Source organism: Dipodomys spectabilis, unplaced genomic scaffold (assembly GCF_019054845.1).
Source record: "Dipodomys spectabilis isolate Male_0828 unplaced genomic scaffold, ASM1905484v1 ptg000050l, whole genome shotgun sequence".
NCBI classification, from domain to species: domain Eukaryota; kingdom Metazoa; phylum Chordata; class Mammalia; order Rodentia; family Heteromyidae; genus Dipodomys; species Dipodomys spectabilis.
In genome coordinates, this window is record NW_024870727.1 from 14,510,274 (window position 1) to 14,532,170 (window position 21,897).

The 21,897-nt window shown below is 41.2% G+C and overlaps 1 protein-coding gene across 1 annotated transcript in view; it reads right to left on the reverse strand.

The window, feature by feature from the left end:
* Window positions 1-21,897, reverse strand: part of LOC122107280 (protein phosphatase 1L) — a 42,928-nt gene that overhangs the window by 2,429 nt on the left and 18,602 nt on the right. The window contains exon 2 of the mRNA XM_042678891.1: window positions 2,177-2,338. Within this exon, the coding sequence (XP_042534825.1) occupies window positions 2,177-2,338 (162 nt within the window). The remainder of the gene's footprint in view (window positions 1-2,176; window positions 2,339-21,897) is intronic.

The following is a 21,897-nucleotide window of genomic DNA, read 5'->3' on the forward strand; positions in this document are numbered from 1 at the left end:
CATAAGGCTGAGATCTGAGGATTGGGGTTCAAAACCAGCCAGGTAGAAATGTTCATGAGACTCTTACCTCTAACTAACCAGCCAAAAGTCAGAAGTGGGGGTGTAGCTCAAAAGGTAGAGCATTAGCCTTAAGAAAAAAGCTGAGCAAGAGTTCAAGGCCCTGAGTTCAAGCCCCAGTACTGGTGCCAAAAAAAAAAAAACAAAAATGAAGTGGGGAGCAGAAGGGAGGCACATTTATATGCATGGAAGTATCACAAGGAAACCCTACTGTACAATTAATATATGCTTATAAAAATGGAAAAAGAGCCAGGCAGAAGTGGCTCACGCCTGTAATCCTAGCTACTTCGCCAACAGGCTGAGATCTGAGGATCATGGTTTGAAGCCAGGAAAGTTCATGAGACTCTTATCTCCAATAAACTACTAAGAAAAAGCCAAAAGCAGCACTGTTGCTCAAGTGGTAGAGTGCTAGTCTTGAGCACAAAGAGGCTCAGGGACAGCACCCAGGCCCTGAGCTCAAGTCCCATGATGCACCAAAAAAAAAAAAAAGGAAAAAGAAACCAAATAACCCAACATGTACAGTATTTTACTCAGATTGATTGGCTCTCATATTATGGTTTTGAGCAGGAAGGGAAGAGCTGTCCCGAAAGGAAGGCTGGTGTCAGAGGAAACATAAAGACAGTAAAACTAATCACTGTTCCTCAGGCCTTCCTATAAAATACACCACTGATGCAACTATGTAGAAGAACAGAATAAGATGGATTCACCTCCTTGGAGATGATGTTTGTATTTGCTTCTAGAAGGATCATCGCAGAGGAGGGGTGGATTGGTGGGTACAAGCAGGAACAGGATGGGGGATAAATGGCAGTGATGTTTCAAAAGAGGGTGCTGGATGCCAGCATTCCAGGTGTAGTGTGTACACCTTGGCTTGTGCTGATACAAGCCCGGGCTAACTGCGTCTCAAGCACAGGCTCACAGCAGTCCCCGGGGGAGAGGCAGTCAGGTGGATGCTCCCAACTGCCTGCAGCTCAGCGAAGCTTGGCAGATGCTCTGAGATCATTGTTTGTTCCAGCTCATCGGCAGTGATTGTGACCGAAGCCTTCATTCTAAATGATTCGGGGTTATAATACAATTTCAATAACTTTTTGGCTCAACACGACAGCTTCCTACTGTGAAAATTCAAACATTCATTAGGTTCACTTCATTTACTCATTGGGCAGAAGCTGACCTGCAGAGACGGAGAGTCTCTCTGCAGATTAACAAGACAGCTGGGGCCCATGTGGGCCAGAGCTGTGTGTGTGTGTGTGTCTGCACACGTGTGTGCCTGTGTGCATGCATCCCACTTCTCTGCTCTGGCAGCTGGTCTGTGGCCTGGCATATCATGAGGATGCAGCTGTCAGGGAAGGGAAGGAATTCTTCCCTCAAGTGCTTTGTGTTCTCCTTATGACATACTACTATGTAACTTGTTTTCTTTTTTGTTAGTATTGGTGTATACTATCGTCTTCCCCTATGTAACTTTTCAGGGGGAGGAAGTATGGTGGATAAATGAGTGAATACAAGACCTCTTTATTTTAAAATATTTACTTTTACCAGTTAGGTCTTGAGGCATGGAAATAAACAAGACCAAGTTCTTGCTTTTAAAAAGGTCAAGGTCAGGAAGGGATGGGCACGGGAGAGGGCCAGCTCTGCCAACGCTCAATGAGAGGAGACCTAAGGAATTCCTAGAGGATCCAGGCAAAGACAGAACTCAAGAGCAGGAGCGCTTGTGGCACACACCGTGGTGCTACCTGGTAGAGAACAAGCTATTTCTATCCACTCAGCGGTAATGGCATTTGCAAAGCCCAGATGAACCAGAAACAAGGATCACATGAGAAATGATCAAGTGTTTGGGGGGACTGGAAGGAAGCAGGATGTGGCAAGAGTCCTAGAAAGATACAAGAAGAAAGTACTCAAAGACATCATCAGCCCTTTTAAGCTGGAATAGGAAATCCTTGGTCCTACAGAGGCACAGCCAGTAGCTATTTATTTGATAGGAAACATTACAGAGCCACATTCTGGTACCCTCAGGAGCAATGAACTGCAGGACAACAGGGCAGTTTATCTCACAAGCACTCCCCAAGCAATTGCCTTAGCAACCAGACAACATGGCAGACATTCCTTGGAGTTGGTCAAAACGCACCAGCTCTCTTGATCCTCTTTCTTTCCTTCAGTTGGTAAGGTTTGTGGTCATGAGACAAAGGAATGGCGTTCCCATCTTTGTCACACAGGACTCCTCTTGAGTCACCTACATTGGCCACGGTGAGGTCTTTATCTGACAGTAGAGCAATCAAACACGTCGTGCCTACAAAACAGAAGAGAGAGGCAGTGATAGAGGTCAGCAGTGCATGGAAGTACAGTTGTTCTTGGTTACCAGATTCTTCTGTCATTAAAGCAGCTCCTGCTGGGTAACAGTTTTACTCCAGCTACTCTGGGAATGATCACTGCCACTTCAACAATACTGATCATGGCTGACAGTCCATTTTCTTAACCCTGTTAGTGTCACTGAAATAGGCTGGGCTAGCATTATCATTTCCCTCCATCACTTTGTTTCAGCTACCCTTAATTTAAAAACATTGTGTTCCACAGGATTAGGAGAGAATCCAAATCATTTTCAAGTCCCAGATGACTGGTATGTGTTTTCAAGCTTCTCATTGGTGTGGAGGTTGTGAGAAGACTCAGTAAAAATGGGGAGGCTGTGAGGGGACTGGGATCCTTGGATCAGTGTGCTGAAGGGCAGCTGCTTAGCAGGTGTATCCTACAGCCCGGTGGTGGAATGGTTGGTACCAGGAATCAGGGCAGCTCCAGGAGGGACGGAGAGAATGCACAGGCCAAGCAGGGGACCTGTGGTGACGTCAGAAAGGAGGTCGAGGTGGGCGTTGGGAGGGGACACAGTCAGAAGGGAAGCAAGGCATGCTTTATGGTTTGGAGCCCACACCAAGTCAACAAAAGGACAAGCTCTCCTCAGCCCTTTTAGAAATGAGAATGAATCAAAGCAAAGAGGTGAATCAGCTTTCTAGCTGGCACAGCCGGGGTCTGGCCTTCTCCTGTTTCCCATCCTTCTGAAGGTGTCACTAAGCAAATATCCACTGAAATGCACCCCCATTCATCCCACCTCTTGAACTAATAAGATTCTTTATTTCTTAGTATTTATTAATTATTCTTCATGAACGGTTTCCCCTTACTAAGAACGTCAGTCTCCATAGCAAGGACGTAAATTGCATCCAAATAGTTTTTTAGTCTTTATAGAAGAAAAAAGATTTAACAAGTAAAGACACATGGATATCAAAAGCAGGGAGAACTAGAATTAGCATATTCAGTGACTACAGTTCAGTTTGAAGTGTTTATTTATTTTTGGTACAGGTCCTAGAGCTTGAACTCAGGGCCTAGGTGTTGTCTCTAAGCATTTTTTTTTCTCTCAAAGCTAGTGCTCTACTATTTGAGTCAGAGCTCCATTTCTGGCTTTTTGGTGGTTCATTGGAGATAAGAGTCTCACAGACTTTCCTGCCCAGGCTTGCTTTGAAATGCAATTCTCTGGTCTCAGGCGTGAGCCATAGGCACCCGGCTTTGGAAGCTCTATTCTTGTCTATTTGACTGCTTTGAGTAGAACTGGCAAAGATGGGGGAGAACAAGGTAGGGGTGACACTGATAAAGAAGCACTGTCTCACATTCTGACTTGTTGATTTGAAACTCCTCGTACAACTACTTAAATAGAAAAAAAATTAAAACTGCCTTGATCAGAAATGGAAGCACATGAAATGGTTAACTTAAGATTTCTTACAACACACACACACACACACACACACACACACACACACACACACACACACACACACACACACACACACACGAGAGGACAGACAACCACAGAGGACTATCAAAGCAAATGTTTTACTTGTTTTTTAAAGCAGCCATAAAAAATAGAAATATACAGTTTGCTCCAGGGAAGTTAGAATGAACTTGTAACTTTGAAATTATGTAATCACTTAATCACAATCAAAAAAAAAAAAAAAGAACCTCGGGGAAGGGAGGGAGGGAGGGGATGGTAGGGGGAAAACAATGGAGGGGGCAACAATGTTCAAGAGGAAGTGTACTCATTACCTCACTCATGTAACTGTAACCCTCTGTATAGTATCTTTACAATAAAAAAAAAAAAGAGAAAAAAAAAAGAAATATAATAGAAGCACATTTAAAAATAACTAGGAATCATTATTCCTAGGTGCTGTGTGTATATGTGTATATGTGTGTGTGTGTGTGTGTGTGTGTGCGTGTCACATTGGTCCTGGCGCTTGAATTCAGGGCCTGGGCGCTATGCCCAAGCTGTCAAGCTCAAGGCTAGCACGGGAGCCACAGCTCCCTTCTTGGCTTTGTGATGGTTAACTGGAGATAGGATTCTTACAGACCTTCCTGCCTGGGCTGCCATGGAACCATGCTCCTCAGATCTCAGCCTCCCGAGTAGCTATGATTACAGGCCTGAACAACCAGTGCCTGGCTTACTCCCAGATTTTTACGTTGGCTACCTGTGATTCTATAACCATGCTTGCTTTGTCCTAGAGCATCTTTGTGGGGAAACCCATGTGATACCATCAGAGCATAAAATCTCCTACAAGGCACATTCTTGGAGTCACGGACGTTGCTTTACGGGATGTCCAGGCTGTGGGCATTATACCAATGTGGCTCCTGAAGCCAAATATCACTGGCAGGCCATCTGTGCTCTGGGTGAACATGTGTCTCACTTGGGCTTCTACACCACTGAAGTCGCTGCCATTAACTTGGTTGACACTCCTAAGGTGCATGTTCTTGTTTAGCAGGCTTTTTTTCTGGTACTATAGGGTCCAAGAAAGTGCAGGAATCCACCTGGCTGAGATGTAGTCTCCCAACCCCATTTCAACCAGGGCGTTTTCACACCCACTGGGCTGCGTAGTGAGTTTCTATGTCAGACCTTTTTACAGTCATTACTGCTGCTCTAAGAAAGAACTCTGAAATGTAATTGCATCTGTGAGAAACAATCACTCAAGGTGTGTGTGTGTTGGGGGAGGACACTACTGGGAGGGAGCTGAGCTAATAAGGAGAATGAAGGAGGCTGAATGCTTTTAAACAGATTACTTGCAGCTATGAAACTAGAAAAAAAATCACTCAAGGGCTTTTAAGTAGATAGCGACGTAACAGAATTTGTGTTTCCATCTTTCCAGTGGCAATAGGGAAGATAGCTAACCTTGAAGGAGTGAGAAGAAGTAGTTAGAGAGGATATAAATTGCTGTGGCTGACACAAGGGTAGAATTATTATTATTATTATTATTATATTTTGTCAGTCATGGGGCTTGAACTCTGGGCCTGGGCGCTGTCCCTCAGCTCTTCCGCTCAAGGTTAGTGCCCTACCACTTGAGCTACAGCACCACTTCTGGTTTCCTGGTGATTCATTGGAGATGAGTCTCACAGACTTTTCTGCCCAGGCTGGCTTTGAACTGTGATCCTCAGATCTCAGCCTCCTGAGTAGCTAGGATCACAGGCATGAGCCACCAGAGCTCCGCTATAGGCACAGAATTTTAAAACCAGAATGGGTAGGTCATGGAGAAGGAGGAGATTGAGGGAGAAAGGGAAGGCTCAGGACAATCTCTGTGTCTATGTGACGGAACTCGGTGCTCCGTGGATAAGAACTCAAGTGGAAGTCAGCCAGGGGCTTCTGGAGAAGGCTTTGTCCTTCACTAAAAGAACATAAAATGACCCATTTTTCTGACTCAGTATTGACCCACATGTTTCCCAGATCCCTGTAGCCCGGAGGGGCTGTTCAGTGTCAGGGCAAGGAGCTGGGGTGGTAGGGCAGAGTGGTAAAGAGCCTGCACCCTGGCAGGAAACTGCTGAGCCAGCTACCGCTGCCCTCCCTTGTTCTGTGAGATGATAAATGTCTTCTTTTTGAGGCTTTTGGAGTTGAATGTGCCTCTTGTTCTAGCCTGGCTGAGTGAGGGGGGCCATGATCTCTGCCTCAGGGCTTGCTGATGGGAAGTTCAGAGTCCTGGACTCCCTCCCTCAGCTGTGGGCTACACTTAGGATTTATGAGCTGCTTTTGCCAACAACTCAATCCCATGGTTTGCACACAAAAATGGAGATCTACCTCATGATGCTGATTTCAGGAATGTAGTACCTAGAAGAATCTGAGGTCTGGCCAAACTCACTATACACAAACAGCAGACAGGTAGGCAGTGTTGGAGATAACAGACAGGTCTTTCTTCTCTCTGCAGAAAACCTTGTCTACACCTGGGTGGTCCCAGGATGTTCTGGAGAAATGATCAGGACGAAGCAGTGCAGCGTGCGAAGGTGGGAGGGAGAACCAGAAAAACTCAAAAACAAAGCAGATGCTTTACCATAGGGCCTCTTATTGTTTGCACTCTGCAGTCTTGGCCTAGGATTGTTAAGACATCTTATAATCTAATTTTATGTGACAAAACAAACTGCTCTGTTGCTGAGAAACTACACGGAAAAAAAAAAAACAAAACACTGTGCCCAAGAGAAAATGGACAAATTACTTTTTCCTTTTTATGCTTGAGGAAAATATTCTAGGTTCTAGTTTTGAAATGAATGCTTTATCCTTTATGATACTCGTGCTGAAAGAATCCCAGGGCCCAAATATCATCCTTAGTTCTGAACCGTGTGGTGATGACATAATTTAATCTAGATGAGAATTCAGTTCTGAATCTGGAAGAGATCCTGGAAGTGAATGCCATAGCACCATTTCAGTTTAAAAAAAATTCTGAAGGGGCTTGGAAGGTGGCTCAGTGGTAGAGCGCTTGCCTTGCATGCTTGAGGCCCTGGATTCGATTCCTCAGCACCACATAAGCAAAAAAGAAAAAAGCCGGAAGTGGCGCTGTGGCTCAAGTGGTAGAGCGCTAGCCTTGAGCTGAAGAGCTGAGGGACAGCGCCCAGGCCCAGAGTTCAAGCCCCATGACTGGACCTTCCCCCCCCCCCAAAAAAAAAAAATTTTGAAGCAGTGAATTGGTGTAGACTAGGTTTCAAGGTCCTCACTGACTGTGGTGTGGCTGGCTGACCTTTGACCTTCAGAAATGGCACCGTCATCCACTCAGTTGCTCAGCCAGACACGACGAGTCACCCTTGGTCTCTCCTTCCCTCCTTTCTGACAGTCAGTACACCACGGAGTACTGTTACTTCTAAAACACATCTTCAACTCTTCCTGACCTCAGTCATATCAGTTGACACGTACACGTGTGCATTATTAACCCAGGCAGGTACACACACACACACACACACACACACACACACACACACACACACAGATTCAAAGTGAATGGGTCACAACAGCCAAAGGACCATTTATCATACACAACATAGGAGAATCCAACACACTTTTAGGATGAGGAGAAATAAAATAGGTTTATCTAGTGAAAGTCTGACAAGGAATGTTAGTTTAATAACACAATTTCAGGGCCTAGGATCCATTAAGGCCTGATAACAGAAAGAAATTATCTCGGCACGCAACAGTATTGGGTGAAGCCTGTCACTAATGAACACATCAGCCAGCAGTGATAAGATCACTGTCCACACGAGTTTCCAGCCTGACTCCTTTCTCCAGCCCATGCTATGATCAGCTGTCTCAGAAAAGCAGATAAAGCACCATACAGCTCTCAGATAAGACTCCTGCCCCCTGGCCTTGGCTGCATAATTCTCAAAGTCTGCTCAAGTCTGGCCTGCTTGGAGCTACTCACTGATTTTTCTTCTAATAATGATTTCCTTGACATGGGCACACTTTGCCAAGGATCAGATCTGAGGGAGAAGGAGACAGCCCAGTCTCTCTGTCTCTCATTGAATTTTATTTATTTATTTTTTGCCATTTAACAAAGCAGTTTAAGAGAAGTGAGGGCAGGGGAGGGGTGAGAGGGGACGGTGAGAACGCTGAAAGGGGTAACATCCATCAGGAGGTACTGTATTCATGAACTCCTTTATACAGCTACCTAAAAGATATGAAAAGATGACCATCAACATGTGAGTCTAACTTTGGGTTAGGGGGCTATTAGATTTGTACTAATTAAACCAATCAATAGTTCCTCCAATGGATCTTGGTTGATGACAAATTCTATTATTTTAAGCCGTAGTATTATAGAGTTTAATTCTACATGTGCTGGTTTTGTTCTCTCAACAAACAGAGTCATCATTAAGTGGACTGCAAGAAGTGAAAACCAGTGGATGGATGAGTGCCAGCCAGAGCTTCCCCATAAAAGTGCACCCCCTCTAAATGGGAAGTGGGGAGAGGGAGTCCTAGTTCATGATTCCAGTATTAAATATTCACACCTAATCACAATTAAAGAACAGATGTGCCAGTCTCATTCTCAACGACACTACTTTGAATCTGAAATGTTCTCTGATTATACGTTTCAATTGCATTGAGAGTAATGTTTATTTTCTCCTTGCCTGCAGGTCCTTCTGGTTCTTCCTTTTCAGTTTTATGAGCTTGTTAAAGAGGGACACTTCCTGTTCAAACTAAGCCTCCAGTGAGAATCTTAGAAAATGACAGGAAGCCCAGAGGCTTTGGGAGCCTTCTGGACCCTCTAGACTCTGCTATTTGGGGCTACATGTGTCTTGACATTCACTAACCTCCTTCTCATTACTATTGTTGGCATTTTGTTCAGATTATAGCGTGTTATTGAAATTAATTTTTAATTGCACAAACACAACCTGAACTCTAAGTCCAGTGTCTTTTAATGGCAAATAAAACTAATTTCATGGTTGCTTTGATTTTCCTACACAAGCCAGAGTGATAGCTGCAAGTTTTTTTTTTTAATCTTCATTTTATTTGAAAATTTCTCCATTGAAATGTTCTACTTCTCCTCAGGCTTCTCAGCTTCGAATCTCATCTCTGCTTCTTCAAGAATGCTACGGGAGTCGGGGTGTAAGAGGAACTTTTGAACATTGAGTTTAATTAAAAGGGGCCTTTGGCTTTTGATAACAAGCAGAGAGGACAAATGCTGAGAGGAAAGGGGAGGAAAAGGCTGGAATCAAGAGACATTGATTCATCTGGTGCTTAACAGAAAATTACATATACTTTCATTGACCTTTTTTCCTCTTAATGTGGAGCCAGTCCTCTTTCCTATCATTTCCATTAAAAACAAACATGGCCTCTTGAGGTTACTATATTATCCTGTAAGTGAACATATACTGATCATCACGTACATGTGCATGTGTTGGTGGGATGGTGTGTGGAGATGACTCGAGGCCCCTATTCCTGACCATGTACCCAGCCGTCTTCTACTCAATTTGAGGCATTCTTTATCCCAGGAAGACTCTGACTGTTACTTCCGGGAAAAAAAAAAAAAAAAAGTTGTGCTTAGTTTCTCTTAAGGAGACTGTGGAAATATACAGACAGACCTCAAGAGAGAAATCCCAGTATCCATCAGTTAAAATTCCCAACTGTTAGGTATTTGAGGATGGAGTGAGCATTAAGTTTCCCTGCTCACGAGTCAACTCCTGGGACCTTTCAGACAGAGGTCGTGGAGACCCTGGGTCAAGCCAGAAGATTCCAGAATACTAACAGCATCCTGACACTTACATGACCCTAGAGAAAAGGGCAACAAAACACAAACTTGGTATGTCTCATTTACATACGAAGTTCTGAAAAAAAAAATCAAAGGATTATGGAATATGGCTTGGAGGATTATGGAATATGGCTTGGAACAGATAAAACAAAACTTTCAATACAGTCTGAAAAGTGAAGTTATGTACGCTCTGAAACTACGTTTTGGCAATGTGTGCATTACTTCATTACGTGTATTTGGTTTCCCTGGCGTAGACATTATGAAATTAATTTCTACAATTCTATAACAAGCACGTACAGTGTCAGACAAACAAACATACTTCTCAGACCACTGGGTAACTCAGCACAGACCGTAACTGAGAACCCATATGAAGGCAAATAGTTTCCAAATCTGCATCTGCCCTGGTGAACGTGCCACTGCAGGTTCTTGGGTTACACAGAAATCAGTTCCAGATGATTTTTTTCTCACCCTAACGGAACACAGACTCTTAAACCCCATGTAAAGGAACATAATCAAGTCTGTGCAATTACATGCATTTAAGATAAATCAACCATAATCAGATTTGGAGGCAATTTAGTCTGGTAACTAAGAACCATCCATCTTGGTTTGGGCTTAGTGAATTATGAAAGTACCTGAAAGCTCTGTCTCCAGAAAGGTGCTGTCTATGTGACTTGATAGAAATCCTGAATTTGACTCCATTGCAGACCAAAAGTGATATATCCCATCTATATGGGAAAAAATACAACAATGCTGTATCTTAATAATGGTCCTCTCTTACACCTATTTCTTTCTTTTTCTTTTTTTCTTTTTGTCAGTCTTGGGGCCTGAACTCTCGGCCTGGGCACTGTCCCTAAGCTCTTCAGTTCAAGGCTAGTGCTCTACCACTTGAGCCAAAGAGCCACTTCTGTGGTGCTGAGGAATCAAACTCAGGGCCTCATGCATGCAAGGCAAGAGCTCTACCACTGAGCCACCTTCCCGGCCCTCTTATACCCATTTCTAACAATAATACAGGACCCTGTGTGGGTGAGCATGCACATGAACTGTCTAAATAGTTTTATGTCTTTTCCCTCCATACAATGCAAAGGCTTGTACTAGAACAATGAAGACAAGTGAGATATGGTTCTTATTCTAATGGTGCTTTCCATCTAAGGTCAAAAAGAAAAAAAAAGCACACACTTAGATCGCAGCATGGTAAATTGCTATAACACTGCTCAAAGCCTGTGGTATTGGCAGAGAGGGATACTTGCTCAGCTCCATGTGAAGGGAGGAGGTAGGTAAAGGGAGAACCATAAAAAGGACAGTTGGGAGGAAGTAAAAGCATAATTTACTCTTGTGTGGGTCACACAGGAAGGAATTCACATATCTAATCTGACTCATGGGACAGAGAGTAAGGTAAAGAAAGAGTATCTAGAATAAAAATATATCAAAGAGCAGCCTTTAAAGGGGATTTCTTTGTATTTCATTTTCAAAACAAAGAATAGAATATGTACTTGTTTATCCTCAGGAAATTGAATTTGAGATATGAATCAGGTTTTGTATACAATGACTGAACCCATAGAATTATTGAAAAGAGAAAAACAATGAAAAAAAGGATGAGAGCATATAGGATGATTTAAAAAATCATTCTGAAATAAATATGAAACCTTAGAGAGTAAATACAGTATTTCTGGAGAAAATACACTGTCACAGGAAAGTGCTCATGATATAGTAAGTGAAAAAGGAAATAAACACTATACCTATGTTTAGATATGAAATGCCTTCCAAAAAAGTGGGTATGCTGAAGGTGTTCCACCCTGCTGGTGATGTTGTTTACTAAAAGCTGATTGTACCAGAAGATGCCAATATGACCCCTGATGAGTTCACAGCTGAATTGGGTGGTTAGGAGGTAAGGTATGGTTAAAGGAAGCAGGTCGGCAGTGGGGGCGTGTCTTTGAAGGGTGAATCTTGTCCTGGCCTGGCTCTGCTGGTCTCTGAGATCTACTTCCTGGCTGCCATGAGATGAGCAGCTCTATCCCACCATACCCTTTCCACCATGGTGTTTCTGCCTTTCCTCGGGCCTGAAAGCAAGGGATCCGACCTTGGACTCAAACCACTGGTATCATGAGCCAAAAAAACCATTTCCTCCAGTAAAGCTGATTTTCTCATGTGTTTTGTCACTGTGATAATAAGCTGACAAACATGATAATATACAAACTAGATATTCTGAGAAATGGTTTGCACTCCTTGTTCTTAACTGTACTTATTTGCTGATGTAGTACAGAGATACTACATAATTTTTTGTTGATTTTTTGGTGGTACTGTAGTGGTATGAGAGGGAGTTATTTGTGGTGACTTCTGACTCATAAATAAGAGTCAAACAAGGCTGGAAGAGAGGAGGGCTTGCGTGCAGTGGATGTACAAGTGGATAAACAAATGTCAGGGAACTGTTTCTGTCTCACAGACTTGAGATTTTTATAGCGTATTTCAGCAATGATGATGTTTGGGACATCCAAGTTGACACCAGTCTAAACGCATGTCAAATCTCAATGTGGAAATTACTGACATTAAGAAATGTCCATGTTCTTAAACATTACTGAGTTGTAAATATTAATGGAGAGCAACATAATATGTAAGAAAATTGTGCTTAGAAAGATGGAAACAATTAAACAATTTGTCTTGAAACTGCTCACATACAGGGACTTTTCCTGTGATTACTTCATTAATAGTGAAGGTTCTGACCATACATTAGAGTGCTCAGTTAGGACACTGTAGAAAATAAATGACCATACTTGATTTTCCTTAACTCCATTTTTTAGCTCAAGTGTTTCATCTTATGGAGAAGTCAGGAAATATGTTGCTCTTACTTGCAAATTTAAGCTAATGTGCACTGGAAAATTCCCAGCTGTAAGGATCTTAAATTAAGAACACATGTTCTATCTGTCCCTTGATACAATGGTTGTAAAACATTCAGCTGAGGAGCTTTAAAAAAGTGTGAGGGAGAATCTTAGTACTACTTAAGAATTAAATCTCTAAGGCCTTAACTTAGAAATAATTATCAAACTATGTATTATACTTAATTTTTTAATTAAAATGCTTAAGTATCACTTCTTAATGCAAAGAAGCAAGCAAAGAGTTATCTAAAGATAAATGTATTCTGTGAAGCACCAGAAATTGGCCAATGAATTACTTCTCAAACTATGATCATAAACTGTGATGAACTATGATCATAACCAAACTCAGCCAGATGTGGTGGCTCAACGCCTGCAATCCTAGCTACTCAGAAGGCAGAGATCTGAAGATCAAGGTTCAAAACCAGTAAGAGCAGAAAAGTCCATGAAACTCTTATCTCCAGCTAACCACCAAAGGCTGGAAGTGGAGCTTTGGCTCAAGTAGCAGAATGCTAACCTTTAGTGAAAAAGCCAAGCAAGAACTTGAAGCCCTAAGTTTAAGCCCGGTATTGATGCATACAAACAAAGAATGACCCAATTCAGATCCAAACCTGGTACATTTATACTCAGTCTCCAAAGGAGTAAATGTTGTCTGAGATCTAGGGCCATTCTTAGAAGCCCACTGTTAAAGACTCAAAGGCTTGCAGAAATCAGATCTTAGGGCTGATACTGGAGAAGTTTATTTGATTCAGGCTCCAGTTCTATCAGCAAATAGCAAATTCATTCAATGCTTTCTACCTAAATTTTACAAATGACAGAAGTTAGGCATGAACTTCATAAAATTCTAAGAGAAATGACACCTTAGAGGTGCTAGTACAAGGTTCAGATTTAAAAAACAAAAACAAAACTCTGCCTCCTTCTTTACTGTTCCTAGGAACACCAAGAGCCTTTATCATTGCTCTATAAGCAGAGCCTTTCTTTTTGTGCCAGTCCTGGGACTTGAATTTAGGGCCTGGACACTGTCCCTGAGCTTCTTTTGCTCAAGGCTAATGCTCTACCACTTGAGCTCCAAGCCACTTCCAACTTTTTCTGAGTAGTTTATTAGAGATAAGTCTCATTTCTGCCCCACCTGGCTTTGAACCATGATTCTTAGATCTCAGCCTCTTCAGGAACTAGGATTACAGGTGTGAACCACCATTGCCCAGCCCTCCAATTTCTTAATTTCTTCAGACTCAGAACCATTAAAGAAACTAGAAGAATTTTCATGCTAATTTCTAGACTGGTAGAGCTAGAGCACACTATACACAATGGAGTAGTGCTGATAATAAAGCATAGAAAAAAAATAGGATGCAGTTACTTTTGCTTTTTAGAGGAAAAAGTAAACTCTTCACTAACTCTCTGCTTGCAAATGTGTGTGAGGCAATGGTATTTTGTCTTGCTAGAGAAATGGTCACAAGATAGGTTCATTCATGCTCACCTTGGTTTCAAACAACAGACATTTTTATTAGCTCCTACAGTTTCCGAGAGTCAAGACTGGTGAGCAGCTGAGCTGAGGGTCAGCTGTACCTCAGGGTCTCTCTTGTGGTCGCAGATAAGCTGGAGGTTATCTCAGAGCTACTGTGGCAGGCTCCCTTCCAAGCTCATTCATGTGGCCTTTGTAGGCCTTAATTTCTCATGGGATGACATCATCACTGAATTCTCCCAGAACAACAATTCCATAGCTACAGACAAGCAAGAGAGCTCATGGAAGTTGGAAGCCAGTCACAACATCACTCAGTATCAGAGAGAACTTCCCACCTATTCTGCCATATTGAAATTTCTTCTCATGGTGGTACTGGGGTTTGAACTCCAGGCTTTGTACTTGCTCAGTGGCTGCTCTACTAATGCCCTCAGCCTTTGAAATCTTTAAAAAAGAAACACATTATTTTTTGATCATGCTTAGTCCAAACTATATGTAATAAGTCCACAGATAAAGTGGGCTTATTGTATACTTTGTTTTTTCCTGGTGACAGCAATTGAACCCAAGGCCCTACGAAGTACTCTACCATTTAGCAACATCCCAAGCCCAATAATAATACACTTTCAGACAGTATTTTGATGTCTCTTAATGTTTTCCGATACTCACTTCTGATGTTTATAGTAGAAATAAAAAATATCCTGCCTACCTGTAACTTTCTTTTTCTCCAAGTTTAAAGTGCTGTCACTTAGCACATTATTTATTTGGCTTTTTTTTTGTTTAAGTTTTTTATTGTAAAAATACTGTATAGAGGAGGTAATGAGCAAGGTCATGATTTATTTGTCTTTTATGGCACATTTATAAAAGACGAGTTAATACTGCTTCCATGCAGGCAGTTGGAAATGGTGAGCTCATGAGTGAAAGGCCACTTACCTCCATACTTGAGCTTACCACTACATGTCCTAGCCCTACCCTTGAGGTCCATGACCTTCTAAGTTCTTAGCCTGTGAAACTCAGCTTCACATCTTCATTTGGTCACTACTTCAAGGGTCTCAAAAGGATAAAGTGCAATGTTGGCCACAACTCATATCCAATGAATGATACTTCCTTATGAGCCAGCCACACTTTGGATCTACATCTACCCTTGCATGCATGAACAACCATCAGAGCATAGAGTTTGCCATTTCTTACTGTTTATGCATGAGCTGGTGCTGACACCAGGATTGGGCTGGGAAACCAGTAAGCAAGATGATCACTATAAATGTTTAAGGATGCCAGGGGTGTAGTAAAACACTACCAGTCCATTACCGATGATGAATTAGTGTTCTATTAGTGTAGATGACCTTCCTTAATCCATACTGGCCACAAGTTCATCAAGATTAACGCTATTACATTGAGCTGCATGTTAAGGAATATAATCTCACTAATTAAAATTTTATAGGGCATGCACACTAGCATTCTGTCAGCATCCTGATTAGCTTTTATTAATGGCTGTATCAGACTCAGGGCATCCTCTCCTAACATTCTGCCACCTGGGAAAGCCTTCAGGGTCAAGTTCACTGTTTATTCACATGGAAAGGATGTTAGGAGAAGGGATGGCAAGGGCATGGCTGATTCTTAGCTTTTGAGTCCCTGTTGAAGCTGACTTCAGCTGGTTTTGCGTTGATTCCTAGCCTCCTTCTTTCTCTTTGGTCCTTTATCTGCCTCTACTCTATACCTGTTCTACAGCACACTCCTTGGTCTCCTTTCTTGTCTGTGTCAACATATATTAGCCTAGGATAGTCTCTCCCTGGTCCACATCTACAGCCACACCCACCTGCACAATCGTGCCTACCAAGTCTACCAAACTTTACCTTAGTGCCGAACTTACAGGGCCTCTGCATTCCATTTTCTATTAGGTCCTCAAACTGAGTATGTAAAAAAAAAAGTTCTTTGTTTCTTCATTTGGAACCAGAGAATGGCACCAACATTATCTAATTCAGAAATCTAGACATCAATATTACCACTTGTCTCCATGCTCATAGCATGGAGCATCACCCAGTGAGTCTCGCTGATTCTACCAATGCCTCTGCAGCTGTCCTTCCTCTTAGTCACTTTTCAATCATGAGATGAGCATAATGCTTAAAAATACAGGTTTTAGGCCCCATTCCTAGTTTGGCTACTTGCTCTACGTACAGCTGAGCTAGGACTCACCTCACTTCTTAGTACAATCTCATTGCCGATGTTTGACTTTTGGAGCAGACAAACTCAAGCCAGAGCATACATTTGAAGAGGACTTCCAGAACACTGGAGTAAGAACCTCCAGAACTTTGTTCCCCCATAAAGCAATGAAGAATACTGTCTTTTCAGAATTCTGGAAATTAGCTCCCAACAATCCATAAGGGGGAAAATAAAAAAAGCTAAATCTTAGGAAACAGTGATCTTTGTTGTGTTTTAATCTCAGCCCATCATCCATTACTCTAGTCAGCTCTGTGGCAGCCTTAAAAACCAGCAGCAATACAGTGGCTTTGAGAATCCATATCCGAACAGCCAACTAGATAGAGCAGAGCAGTGTAGAAACTCTTGGAAAAGTGTGTAATTCTCTGATCTGATTGGGAGTGCTTGGGAAATGAGTGTAATTCTCTGATCTAATTAGGAGCTCTTTGGAAAATGTCTACTTTTCAGGGCTTATTTGATTTGATTCCCTTTTTTCAAAAGTATATAAACCCCTCTTCTCAAGGCACTGGCTAAAAGGAATCCGTTTTGGGCAATTATGTTTACAGTGAAGATATGTGAAAGCCAAATAAAGAAGTAGTAATAATTTAGAATATCTAGGGAAGGAGATGTCCACAGTGGCTCACATCTATAATCCTAGCTATTCAGGAGGCTGAGAAATGAGGATCATGGTTCCAAAGCAAACCAGGTAAGAAAGTCTATGAGACTCTTATCTTTAATTAACCAGAAAAATACCAGAACTGGAGGTGTGGTTCAAGTGGTAGAGTGCTACCTTATACAAAAAAGCTCAGAAACACAGCCTAAGTTCCGAGTTCAAGTTCCAGGACTGACACAAAAATAAATAAATAAAGCTCCTACAAGTCTTGCAGATCTGGGATACCACATACACATGTAGACTGTGCAGGCTCACCTGAAAAGTCTCTACTTTGTTTTCTCTAGCCTAGCTTAATTGCTCCAGGACCCCTGGCTCCTCATAAGCAAGAAGTAAAATAATCATGAAATATATAAAGAAACAGGAGAGAAAGGTCCACAGACAGGTTCACTTGTCAATGGAAAGCAATAAATGGCAATGGTCCATAATGAAGCCCAGGAAAAGACTTTAAATCCACTATGTTTAAAGAACTAAAAATATTTTATCTAAAGAATTACAGAATACTAGGAGAAAAATAGACACTATCAATAAAAAGTTGTAAAATTATAAAAATTATCAAGTAGCAATTCTGGTTTCTCTCTACATGATCAATGAAATTAAGAAAATCAATAGAAGGATTTAATACCAGATTAAAAGAAGCATAAAAAAGAATCAGCAAACTTGAGGATAGTTCAGTTTAGATGATCTAGTTTGAGGAACAGACGAACAAAAGTAAATCTATATATCCCAGAAGCTCAATAAACTCCTAGTAGGGTAAATTCAAAACAGCTATGCATACCAAGATATTTAATAATTTAAACAAAACAAAAGAACTTGCCACAAAGAAAAGTCAGGCTCAAGACTGATTCACTACTTGGGAAGAATTTATAACAAATCTTTACTAATTGTCTCCCCAAAGAAAGAAAACTCCCAATTGATCCTATGCAGCTAGCATTATCCAAAGACATCATAGAAAAGAAAAGAAAATCACAGACCAGAATCCCTTGTGAAACAGACATAAAAATCTTTCAAAAGTACTAGCAAACCAAATATAGCAGTATAAAACAGATTACAATTATCAAAATTGACAATTATCAAGGAATTCAAAGTAGTTACAACATATGAAAATAAAGCAATGCTATAAAAAGAAAATAAAAGACACACACACAGACACAAAAAACTACATGATCATCTAAATAGACTCAGGAAAAACAGTGACAGAACTCAACAGTCTTTCATAATAATGGCATTCAACAAACCCTGGAACAAAAGAACTCCTCTAGTTAGAAAAGCAATCTACAACATCTGCGTATAAATGATGGGTCATGCCTATTATCCTAGCTACTCAGGGAGAATCAAGGTTAAGAGCCAGCCCAGGCAGACAGATCCTCAAGACTCTATTTCCAATTAACAAGCAAAAAGGCAAAATTGGAGGTCTGGTTCAAGTGGTAGATAGAGCTCAGTTGTGAGTGAAAACACTGAGTGACAGCATGAGGCACTAAGTTTTGAGTTTAAGCCTCAGTACTAGAAAAAACAAAGATTACTGTAAACACAATGGTAATATATTTAATGATGGTAGACAGAATGCTTCCTTTCTAATATGTGGAACAAGACAAGGCCGTCTGCTCTTGTCAGTTCCAGTCAACATTGTCTGGGTAATCAGCAATATAATGAAAAGGCATCGAAGATAGAAAGGCATCAGAGATGACACAACAGTACACACAGAATACCAAAAGAAATACAGACACTAGTAGAACGAATACAGATGCACTGAGTATGGCTATAGGAACGAAGATCAATACACTTCTACAGAAGTGGAGATGTGATTCAAGTGGTAAGAGTACCACCCTTGAGTGGAAAAGCCAGGCACGAGCACAGGCTCTAAGTTCAAGCCCTAGTACCAGAAAACACACACACACACACACACACAATCAACAAGATGAAATAAAATTAATTATAATATTAATTATATATATTAGCATCAAAATCATTAGCAATAGATGTAACACAAAGTACAAGGCTATACAGTGAAAGCTATCAAAGGATGCCAAAAGAAACTGAAACAAGTTCTAAATAAATGACAGTCTATACTCACAAAGAATATTCACCACCACCAAAATGGCCTTAGTCCCCAAACTGACTAAAAATTCAACTGAATCTGTCAAAGCCAGAGGTGTTTTTATGCAGAAATTGACGAACTGCTCCTACAATTCAGTTAATAATACTACAAGGGGACCCAGAATAGTCAAGACTGTCTTAAACAATATACAAGATTGACCTTTCTATTTTCAAAAGTTATTACAATTAGTAAGTTTTGAAATTTTGATTACAGCAATAAAATTAATGTGATACTGGCATAAAGATGGACATAAAATCAATGGAATTGAATTGCGAGTTCAAAAACAAATGCTTACATTTTTGGTTTGGAACAAAGCATTTGAGCTAATTCACTCAGAAAAGAATAGACTTTTCAGCAAATGCAGAATATGATCATATGCAAAAGGTGCATCTTTACCTCAGTCTATTTTCACTTGAAAATCTGAACACTGTAAAGAAATTCCTTTTGATGCCTGTAACTTCCTTTCATCAAACTTGTCTAATTTTGTCCCTGGCTAAAATGGTACAGGTGTGCCATGCTATCTAGAGAACCTGTTATAAAATCATATTGTCAACCTTTTGTTGAGCAAGGCCATTTCTAGACAAGAGCTGAGATACAAGTATAAAATGCTCTAATTGGAAAATTCTGGAAGCATCAGCTACAGAAACAGCTGCAGACATTAGTGACGAATGATTGCTTTGTACTCCTGCCACTTTTGATGTTCCAAGATGATGTGTATGAAATCATATTCAACTAACTATTAGGACAAATAAATGAACACTGCACTTAGGAAATAAAACACAGAAGGTGTTATCAATAGCCTGGCTTCAACTTGTAGGGACAGACAAACCTAAAAACCAAATTAGCTTTCCCTACTACTTGTTTTTTTTTCTTCTATATTATGCCTCATAAATTAGTAAAAAGAAACTTATCATTTCTGAATGGGAATTTAATGATTTAAACAGAGAATCCACTTCTACTGAAAAGATTTTATTTATACATGCATGCTGATGAGAGGATGGAGAGAGTGGGTGTGTGGTAACAGGCAGAGAAGATTCTCCGACATAATTACCTTCTCCCGCCCACCTTTTAGCTGCTTGTCCAAGAGCAGAGCAATTACCATATGGTAATGTGTTGCTACCATTAAATAGTGAGCTCCTAGGAGGAAAAGACTGCATTTTTCTCTCTGTTGATGTGTTCCACAGTACAGTGGCAGCTCAGTAAATGTAAGAGACTCTCACAAACTTACTTCTTTTTCACTATGAAAGATGCTGTCATTAACAGCCAAGTCACAGGAACTGATAGCCCTGGAGGAAAACCAAGGAAAAATAAGAAAGAAGAGGCCTAGTCCAGGCTGGTAGCCAGGGTATTATATAGTGTTAGGGAGTGTACTCTTCCTACTGCTGTCTGACGGCTTAGTACACATTCAGTGGCTTCTCATCATCAACATGGCTTCCCTGGCTCTGAGCAGAACTTTCCTGGATCCTTTGCTCAATCTCCTAACGGTTCAATAGAAGTGTCAGCAAAGCTGGGGTTCTTATCTGGAGTTTGGGGTTGTCTTCTAAGCACATACAAGCTGTTGATTGACTTTGGTTCCTTGAAGTTGTAGGTTCATGTTTTCATGCTGGCTTTTGCTAGAAGGTCTCTTCCCTTGCCTAGAGGGCAAACTCTACCGCTGTAGTCATACTGTCTGTCTTACAACTCGGTAGCTTCAAAGCCAACAGGAACAAGACTTCTTGGCACAGGCAGGAGCAAAGTTCCAGGGGCTCAACAAAGCAAAGAAGAATTGATGAATGGGACTGCATCAATCTAAGATATTTCTGCACAGCAAAGGACATAATTAGCAAGCTAAACAGCCTATAGAATAGGAAAAGATCTTTGCTAGCTACACATCAGACAATGGCCTAATATCCAGAATATCCAAAGAACTTTTTTTTTCCCCCCAGGACTGAGGACCAAACCCAGGGCCTTGCGCTCGCCGGGCGGACACCCTTCAGCTGGGCTAAACCCCCAGCCCCTATCCAAAGAACTTTTAAGGAACTAAATTCTCAAAGAATTATGTTTCCCTCAAACTGGGGATTCTGGATGCTTCTCACTTTTTGAGGTTAAAGTATACCTTTACAAGAAAACACAATTAAAAAAGGGAGTCTGATTGGCTCGAGGTAATTCACAATGCCCATCTATTCTGATAACTAAGTATTTGGCATGAAGACTGCCTATCCACACACTGGGCAGTTTTTAATTAGCCAGCCCAAACAATTAGCTAGCTTGATGTATGATGAAGAGTTAAAGAAAACTCACAAGAGAACTACTGTGTCAAGTTGGACAAAAAACAACAACAACATCAACAACAAAAACCCTCAGAGTTAAAATATTTGTTCTGACATGAAACAGAAGAGCCTAGACATGGCTCAGCTGTGTTCCAGGAGAAAAGCCTTTGTCTGGAGGCAGGTCCCAGGTGGTAGGTGTCTGAGATAACTCAGGGGATTTAATTAGCGAATGTAGTTGAAGCGTATAAGTAATGACCAGTTGAGAGATGAGGCTTCCACCTTCTGATCAACTCGGTTAGCACCAGCATTAACAGAAAACATCTGCTGTGAAATCCCCCTTAGGAGTTCAGATCACATTGGACAAATTGTTTTTAGCCTCAACTGGATTATCTCAAGGCCTGGGTAATGAGGTTTGATGTAGGACTTTGCACACATCAGTTGTACAATCATGGGCAGTCTTCGGCTAACTTCACCGAGGTGCCCTATAAAAAAGGACTTAGCTTTTCAGTTGGTATGAAGGCTCTGAAGAAAGGATCACCAGCATTGTCTTATACACAAGAAAGGGTATGCAATAAGGTACTAGGTCAAACTTCCTCAAACCAAGGAGAGGGAGCCTAACACAGTGCATACTTACTAATTAAAAAGCAGAATATGTACAAATAAAATTTTATTTATGCTGCTAATATATGTGGGCAAGGCATTAGAGGAATCATTTAAAAAGGTTCCCATTCACTCTCCTTCCTCATTCACTCTCCTTCCTATGTCCTCCTACCAACTTTTCTACAC